We start from the raw sequence: 9,326 nt of genomic DNA on the forward strand, positions 1-9,326 counted from the left end.
CCACCAGAGGGCGCCCCACACGGGAGAGGACCGCAGCGCAGCATTTCGTTATAAATACAGGCCGGAAGACATGGAGCAAACGCAACTAACAAGTGTTGGTGAGATGAATAACCGGCGTGGATTTGGATAATACCGCAAAGGTAAGATCTTAAATGGGTGTGTAGGGAGGTGTAAGATAAAACACACCCGGATGCTGAAGCGTTGATCAAGCTAAGCACTGGACACAAATCCTGGAGGCTAAGTTTGGCTAATGCAACTGTGCACAAGTCAAACCAGGACACAAAAAAAGCGAGAACGACGCGTTGTGTTGCATTTAGACGTGCACGAAATTATTAATATCGCATGCGCCAACTCTCAAGTGTTTGTTTATCGTTTAAGCATCCTCTGAACTCTTCAAAACCCCTCACTAACTTCGGTGATGAATGAAACATGGCAGCTGTTTCATGGCGCCGTTGTTTAGTTACGTATTTTCTTAATCTAGGGATTTATTTAAAATATAATGCAAATCTGATGTTAGCCCGGTTAGCATTACCAATGTTACCAACCATAACCAACCATAAGTCACGAATCACTGGCCACATAGACTGCATTTTTTTTACTAGGCTTGTCATGCTGCAGGAAAGACTCATTGGAAGATAATCAAAATGTACTTTCATTGAATTTGGATTCTGTTGTCCTCTAGCTGCTACAACACCTTGAGCCTGATTATTTACAATCTTGACCAACTATCCTCCTCCACACATTTCACATAATTGGCGTACCATGTTCTGTGTTACCTGCCTCCTGATTATGTGTTGGTCATCTACCCTTTTCTTTAGAGAAATGCAGTTCTTGTCCAATTTTGCCAGACCAAAGTGAAGTTATTTTGGTCTCTCACTGACGCACAAAAAGGTAAACCCCTTTAATCACTGAATTACAATGCACCTGTACTTGTTGCCTTCAAAATTAATGCAATTTTCTTATCCACAGCACTTTATTCTGACTCCCTGTGAGCCTCAACCATGTCTCATCGCGGACCCCTGGCTGCTGTTGTGACCACAGTCCTGAGTGTAACTTTAGGCGGGCTGCTGGTGTGGCGAGTCTATCGAACCAAAAGAAAGAGGCTGCCTTCCAACCAAAAGGCAGCTGAACAGGTGGAACCTCCCTGTCCCACTGAAAAAGACTTGACACCAGCGGAACGTGATCCATCTCCCAAACTCCTAGAAGAGGAGGTGAAGGCAGTGGAGACCCAGCCCACTTTGGCGCCACCTGCAGTTGTGTTACCGCTGTGGGATCAGGTGCTGTGTGTGAACCCGGTCACTGTGAGCTCTGAAGAGGAGTGGCAGCAGCTGTGGCCCCTCTTCCAAAAGGAGCTGTCGGTGTTCCCTGTGCTTGGACTGGACTGTGAATGGGTAAAGATAAACGCCGTAAGACAACATTGATCTGCATGACTCTTAACACACAGGGAAAAATCCAGCCTCAATCCAAATAGCATTGTTCTGATGGTTTCTTTCCTGCATTTAAGATATAATTTATCAACTGGGAGCCTTTCCAGACACTCAAGGCTAATGGAAACACAATAGTTTTATCCACCTTGTCATATTGTAAGAATAATACACATTTGTCTATAATGTACAACGAAAGTGCATTGAGGTGTTTGGTTAGGCCTGAGCCACTGCAACTGAGCGCGCCGCCATTGTGGGTCTACCCGTCCCTGACCAGCATGTTTTTGGAGTTAGGGGAAAGCGTAGCACCCGGTAAATGGACTCAACTTGTATAGCGCTTTGCTACCTTTAGGCCCAAAGCTTTACAGTAAGGAACCAGTCACCCATTCATACACCAATGTACGCAGACACTGGAGGCAAGTAGGGTGAATTATCACAACGACAGTGTGCATTTGCGGGAGCTGGGATTCGAACCCACGACCTTCCGTTCATGGGATGATCGCTCCGCTCCAAAACGGTCTTTCACCATCTTCTGGGAAGATTGTAGCAGACAAATATAATCTGTCTTATTCTCAATCTCCAGAAAACATCCATTAGCCAGAACAATGGTAGAGATGGAAGATTTTTGTGGCTTAACTGTGAGCCGTTTCCTGTCGTGCCTCTTGTGATGCCTCCACTGTGCTGATGGTGTGGGGGGCTCTTGGTGCCTCTTCATATAGTTACTCTTTCCTATTAAAAAGTTCACTGCCCAATGTTTTTAGTTTAGTGGGGAAAAGGGTGTGAATCAAATGCATGATTGTGCAGCCTATGCATTCAGAGATACATGCAGCTCTTCAGCCCCCATCTCCCTCTTGTGGTCCTTCGGCTGCCCAGAGAAAGATGCTCTTACAAAGTACTAGCTACTTCTGGTTTGGACATGCTTTAGTCTTGGCTTAAAACTCAGTTCTACTTCAGTGTTTGTTCAATCCATACATTCACAATTAATGCACTAGAACTGATTGCATCTCTTTACCGATTTAAAGAAAAAAAGTTTTGGAGAAGAATTGGCGGTTTGGATCTAAAAGCGGCGGACCCGTTTCTATACCTATTTATTCGTCTATTGTCAAATTTGGATTCAGGCTTTTTCCTTTCTTGATTTGACTAACATCACCTTGATATCACTATGGGTGACATAGTAACCCTGTGTTTATTGCAGCTATCAACAAAGGGCAAAGCATCGGTGGTGTCCCTCCTGCAGATGGCGTCATACTCCGGTCGCTGTGTCCTGGTGAGGCTGCTCCCATTTCGAAATGCGCAGCAGCCCCTCCCCCTGGGTCTGATCGAAGTGCTCCGGGACCCAAACGTTCTCAAAGTTGGAGTGGGATGTTACGAAGATGGCAAACGTTTAACGCGAGACTATGGCCTGTCGTTGGTGTGCACTGTGGACCTGCGCTACCTCGCCTTGAGACAGAAGTAAACTCCATTTACTAGTAGTACAATAGTATTATAGTAGTTCTCTACACGCAGGGTAAATTGAACAATATTGCACTTAGTTAATTGGTTGGTTAGTTAATTTGTAAAAAAAAACAAAACAAGAGATTAAAGTTTTAATTATAGTTATTTGTTATTTATAACTTCCTGTTTGACTGTAATAATTTTTTCTCATATCAAAATGTGTGATATATTTCAGGAAGACAACACTAAACAATGGCCTGAGCCTGAAGTCGTTGGCTGCAGATCTGTTGAATATAACTCTAGACAAGTCTCTAGAGCTTCGCTGCAGCGACTGGGAGGCAGACACGCTCACACCTGAACAGGTGGGTCGTGCTGTGTAGGAAGGTACAATGAAGATTTTACTTTTTGAGGCTTTGACCACGTTATAATGCTAAACCCTTGCCAAAAAACATTCCTGTGGTGTTTCGTTTATGCTTGCATATTTTTATACCCCAGCATGTTCCGTTCACCGCCTCCTGCTTTCAAAACGCCAACCCATACTCTAGTGTACGTCACGAAGATTCTGACACCATCACCAAACTTGTTCTGATTCTGTTGGCCAAACCTCCTTCCCTGTACTGACTGTCATGTTGCTGCTACATTTCCTTTTTGTACGTTTAGTGTCTGGCCTGGTCTGATCACCCGAGTACAGAATAAATGCTGATTCTTGTATTTTACTCTTTTACTTATTGGATAAAAAGTAGCACGGTGTAGCTTTAAGTTGATATAGACGGAGTTATAGGGCATTAAACCTGTGCCAAAATCTTCTGAACAAAATATTTTTGGTGATTAAATATTTGAATTCCTGTCTCAGGTGTGTTATGCTGCCAAAGATGCACAAGTATCCGTTGCGCTGTTCTCCTGCCTCCTTGGTCTGGAGTCTGAAGGTGGTCCCATCTCGCTCAGTGGATGCTCCTATTCAGAGCTGAAGTCCCGCTGCCAAGGCCTGGTGGACGTCCCGTTCAGAGGTCGCGGTGACGGAGAGGACAGTCCCGTGGATGGAGAGAGGAAAAGAAGGATTATGCGGAAACCCTTGGCCTTCATTAGCCCAGAGTCTGAAGATCAACAAGTCCCAGACCCTCGGCGCAACAATAAGAGGAAACCGCTGGGTGTCGGTTACTCCGCCAGGTAAGTCGTCCTCTGCACAGTCTGTTTGGGCTGCACATAAAAAGCCAGTGCTCGAAACATTCTGCTTCAAAAGATTAACACCAGAGGCAAGCTCGAACATGACGCTAGGGTTTTTAAAAATGTATAAAAAGTCTACAGTTGAGTGGCATCTCGTATTCACACACAGGAAGTCGCCTCTGTACGACAACTGTTTCCTGCAAGCCCCAGACGGACAGCCGCTGTGCACATGTGACAAGAAGAAAGCCAAATGGTACCTGGACAAGGGGATCGGAGGTAGGCTGTGTAAACTAATGCATGTTTACTCTGTCGTAACACCCTTAATGTAGAATGTGTATTTCTGCCTTCCAGAGCTCATAAGTGAAAACCCCTTTATAGTGAGGCTGCTGTTCGAGCCATCGGGACGTCCTGACTCTCAACAGGACTATTACCTCACTGCGAAGGAGAATCTTTGTGTAGTCTGCGGGAAAGCAGATTCTTACATTAGGTAATTATATATACTTTTATTTTAAGGATGTTTTAACCCACTGGCGGCACAGTAGTTCAGCTGTTTGTGCAAGAAGGTCCCGGGTTCGATTCCCACCTGGACAGGGTCTTTCTGTGTGGAGTTCTCCCCGTGTCTGTGTAGGATTTCCCTCTCCACTAAAAAGATAAGATAAGATAAACCTTTATTGATCTCACAAAGGAGAAATTCACTTGTTACAGTCGGTGTGCAAGAAGATCACTCAGAGTTAATAAAGTGCAGCTGATACAGAGATTATTGCACATGTTACTTTACAGTCTTACAAAAACTTACAAAAACATGTACAATAGGTGAATCCTCCAGCCAGTTGATTCTGACAATCAGCCTGGCTCCACATATGGAGATGGGTCGCCGGGCACGGCACTGCCCTCGCCCACTGCTCCTTACAGATCAGCCCAGTGACATCGAAGGAGGGGTTTGCAGAGAACAAATTCCTACGCTGGTTTGTCAGAATTATAACATTTAAATGTTAAATTCTTGATTCAAATTTATTTATCTGGTCGGGACAGTGCATGTTGATGAATTATGCTTAAGACTAGCTTGACCCAGGTGATATTCCAGAGGAACTATGTGACACTCGGCCGCCTACGTCTTAAAATATCAAAATCATGGTTATTGTTGCCCTACTCACTATTGTTTGAAATTCCCCCCTGTGGCCCCTACAGGAAGAACATAGTGCCACACGAATACAGGCGGCATTTCCCCACCGAGATGAAGGACCACAACTCCCATGACATCCTGCTGCTGTGCACCAGCTGCCACGCCGCGTCCAACGTGCATGACAGCTTCCTGAAGCAGCATCTGGCAGAGGAGTTCTCTGCGCCGCAGGGCTGTGAGGAGGGGGTCAGACTGCTGGAGGACACAGACCGTAGGAAGGTCAGATCAGCTGCTCGAGCTCTGCTCAGTGCCAGAGACGGTTTGCCCGAATCCAGGAGAGTGGAGCTGGAGGACATGATCAAGAACTACCTAAATATGAACCATGACGAGCCACTGACGCTGGACACTGTGAACCAGGCCGCCAGTCTGGAGACCAGGTGAGACGGAGGGGCAGAGCTGTTATTGTTAGCAGGTACTGTTAACTCATTGTATTTGGAGTCGGCTGCAAAGAAACTATACATGCATAATACATACATGTATTAATACATGCAATACCAGATACAATCGTAGATCAGATAAGTCCTCAACGTCTGACAAACATTTTATACACATCTGTGATGATCATAAAGGATGTTATGGCCTGTTGTGTTTGAGCTCTGTTGTACCGGAGTTTGCTACTTTTATGCTACTTCAGGCAGGAGTTATTTTATTCTGATGCTACAGCTCCGTGTAAATATGGGCCTAGCAGATTCTCACACCAACCAGAACAACTTGAGGCCAATAAAAGTTCAGGTGAACTGATGAAGCTTTGGAATGAGAGGCGAAAACGTCTTAAATTATAAAATATCCCAGTACTGATGGCGTAAAACTTTTTCCTCAATGGGTTGTCCATTCATGGTGAAATCATACATACAAAGGACTTGGTATTTGTCAGAGAATTGTATTTTATCACCCATGATCACTGAAGAAATTAAGCAATTATGCTATAAATGTATGTGATTTGTTCTTATTCCAGATACATAGAAAATGAGCCTGAGCTTTACTGTCAAACACAGCAGTTTACATGGATCTGTTTAGTTGTCATCGTATGTGTCTCTGTTTAAACTCTCTATTTTCTGCACCCTTCTCCCTCCAGGATCTTCAATGAGGCGTACGTCCCACACGGTTTGAAAGTGGTGCGTGCCCATGCAGAGTGGGGTCTAAAGGGCCTCATGACGCTGGAGCGGCGCTGGAGGCAACACTTCCTCAGCAGCATGCACCCGAAACACCTGCCGCCCCTCTGGTCCGTGGATCACAACCACAGCAAATTCCTGCGCAAGTACGGAGCCGACATCCCCATCAAACTCAACTGAGGGCTAAGATCTGCCTTTAACACCCTGGACCTACAGAATGGACCTCTAAACTGTTGAACCACTAAGGATCACATGAGGACCTGAGTTTATGCTTGAGGACTGACTTCAGTGTCTTATCTGGAGTAAAGAACTTGTGCCGTTTTATGAACACTAAAAAATATTTATAAAATAAGTACTTGTTGTAATTTAATACTGTCTTTTTTATGTAAGCTGCTGCCTGCTTGGACTGTCCTTTCCCCCTAAATTAACTTTCCAGACTTTTGTGCAGGCCTGCAGCTCTAAAGATGAAATGCTTTGCTGAAAAGGACATGTGCAAATGGCCTTTAAATTAAGTGCTCCCCCTGCTGGTGTTGTTTTGCAAGTGCGTGATGAATGACTTTGACCTTGACACTGAACCCGTCTTTGCCCTATTTCACTAAAAGATGTGTTTTTGATCTCAAGGTTTAATTTTTCGTGTATTTTTGTCAACCACTCAATGATTTTCACAGGGAGAGACAGACGCTAAAGTTGGCTTGTTTCACAGATCCCCACACTTGCCCCGTTGCCTGCTCCTCTAAATGTATATGGGACACCCCTATGGATCATGTTATAATGTTCCTCTTAAAACCCATAGCGGTTAGGGAGTGCAAGGTTCCGGGACCCTTCATGTTTTACAGCTCACTGATTTCAGTGCAATGTAGTGTTAGAACAATTATGTTGAAGAAGATGCCAACTTTGTGTTTTAGAAATGTAAAACTTTGCCGGGCAGATGCATTTAATCATGATCGTTCAAACTGTATCCCTGAACCACTGCTCTGTCTTTGTCTGACTGGAGCGGATTTGTTTCTAAGTGAATGATTAAAAATAATAAAGTCATGTTTGTAATATTACTGGTGGCTTAACCTTGTAATCTGGCACCCAAGTGTTTGTTGTAATAGATTTGAGAGCTCAGAGCACAATCCCTTTGGAACCAGGGGTGCGTTTTAGTCACATTATGGTGTTAATATGACAAACTGCTCCCTTGAATTGTTTAAAGAAATCCTGTCTTTAAACGATCCTGTTTGTCGTCTTAGTTTGACCCTAATTTCAAATGATGTGATCTCTGCATAACCGGTGTCTGTTTTATGCTCCTGTAGATTTTAAACCGACGCCAATCTAATTTAGTTGTGGATAGAGGGACACGTCGTCTTCGCTTTTATTTTTGTGTGTGCTGTGATTTGTGATCTACAAACTCCTTTCTCAATCATCCAGCTGGTCGTCGTCGGCACCTTTTTGAATGCGAGTCCAGCCTTTTTGATTTATCTCTTGGAGTCGTGGTCTTGTACTGTCTCACTCTCCGTGACATGATTTGACAGCCTACATCAATTAGACTCACCCTAACCCTTTGATATTTTACTCTCTCCAGTTTGTCCCTCCATGTTCTTACAAAACAACCGGTCCCAATTGTTTTACCTAGGTGGCCATTTTAGTCAGAGGGGGCAGCAGGGACACACCATCTTGTGCGAAGTGGTGAAGCAGATCTGACTAAAATAAAAAGTCAATTTCAACAGAGCTATTTTCATGTTTTATTTCTTACAAAATCACAGTTTAATAAATAGTCTGTAAAAATGAGTACAAAAGCGGTTTTCTTAACATTTCATATACTGTATGAATCACTCGTGACTTTAGGAGTCGGGTTATTGTCAGGAATGACATTGTTTTACAATCTAGTTCTGCTGGATTAAGGCCTCTTGATTTTGGCATCAAACAATCTGTCAGTCAAATGTTTAAATTAGTGTGAGCTCCCCTGGTTTCACAGTTCATTCAGTAACACAAGAATAAATAAAACACAAATAAATAAATGTTGAAATGGCTCAACATGCAGATGTGACAATCACTTCTGTCCTTCAATGTGTTTAACACAAGGACAATGGCACATGAGGCTTCCTCAATAAAGGGGACACCAAAGTTAACCCTACAAAATCTTTTGAAGATTTTTCAATATAATAAATAATGAAACAAATATAGAGGTGGCCACAATTAGTGAAACCCATTCAAGGTAAGCGCACCCGTCCAGAGTGCAGAGCCTTAGGAGCCAGGTTCATGGTCAGGAGAATCTAGCTGAGCATTAGCCCTCTGTGCATGTAACAGAGGGGAATTACCCCGAGGGAAAATGAATGAATGTTTTAAAATGTGTTTCCTTCTAACTTTGACCACCACCTAAATATTCTAACTTTTACTTTTAACTGGGGTCCCCTTTGAGAGAAGTTGGAGTGTAGAAATGACACTCTGACATCTTTACTGCATCACAGAGACCTCTATAGGACAGACGCACATTTCAAAGATTCAGTTACTGCACTTGATGTAGTTTTACATCACATGTAGTAAAAGTACACGCCTACCCTTGACTACTACAGAGGTCCTGACACTACGTTACTGCATATTCAACTCCTTCATTCCAACCAAAGACATTTTCAAAGGAAACAATGCATTGCAACAAATGGGAAGGCCTGGTGGATCTAACCTACACTAAGAGGTCAAGATACATAAACATATAATTTGTGTAAATCCCATTCACTTTAAAGGGTCTGAATCATAGTAAGGCATTTTCTAAATTTACAGCTTGGGACCTTTATCACACACAATTTGCAGTTTCAGTTACTATTCAAACTATTACTATTTAGTTCATCACTAAATCTTGTTGCAAAACTTCCTAATTTGTAACTTTACGATTAGACATTTAAGGGGATAGTTCGGTGTCTGGCTGTAATCTTCATAACCTTTCACTCTTACTATGCCATCAATTTTATTCAATATTGTGTGTCCACTTTCGAGAACAAAAGTAAAGTCATTATCCTCTGATATAACTTGGGC

At 43.3% G+C, this 9,326-nt stretch overlaps 1 protein-coding gene across 2 annotated transcripts; it reads left to right on the forward strand.

Moving 5' to 3' along the window:
• The first annotated feature begins 24 nt into the window (after positions 1 to 24).
• exd2 (exonuclease 3'-5' domain containing 2) lies at positions 25 to 8,011 on the forward strand. 2 transcript variants are annotated; one of them, XM_079573066.1, is made up of 10 exons: positions 25 to 140; positions 819 to 891; positions 970 to 1,406; positions 2,620 to 2,876; positions 3,094 to 3,220; positions 3,712 to 4,025; positions 4,192 to 4,298; positions 4,374 to 4,509; positions 5,211 to 5,579; positions 6,278 to 8,011. In XM_079573066.1, exons 3-10 carry the CDS (start codon positions 1,002 to 1,004, stop codon positions 6,492 to 6,494), a joined length of 1,932 nt encoding a protein of 643 aa, XP_079429192.1. In that variant the 5' UTR covers positions 25 to 140; positions 819 to 891; positions 970 to 1,001; the 3' UTR covers positions 6,495 to 8,011. The 2 variants fall into 2 exon arrangements, with proteins under 2 accessions (XP_079429192.1, XP_079429193.1); XM_079573067.1 differs by having other exon boundaries at positions 970 to 1,391.
• Positions 8,012 to 9,326: the final 1,315 nt, after the last annotated feature.

Source organism: Gobius niger, assembly GCF_951799975.1.
Source record: "Gobius niger genome assembly, chromosome: 16".
Lineage (NCBI taxonomy): Eukaryota > Metazoa > Chordata > Actinopteri > Gobiiformes > Gobiidae > Gobius > Gobius niger.

Coding starts and splice junctions, on each gene's coding strand:
- exd2 (XM_079573066.1), top strand. CDS start 1,002: ATGTCTCATCGCGGACCCCTGGCTGCTGTTGTGACCACAGTCCTGAGT. Junction 3,221..3,711: donor ACACGCTCACACCTGAACAG/GTGGGTCGTGCT, acceptor TTCCTGTCTCAG/GTGTGTTATGCTGCCAAAGA. Junction 4,299..4,373: donor CCTGGACAAGGGGATCGGAG/GTAGGCTGTGTA, acceptor TCTGCCTTCCAG/AGCTCATAAGTGAAAACCCC.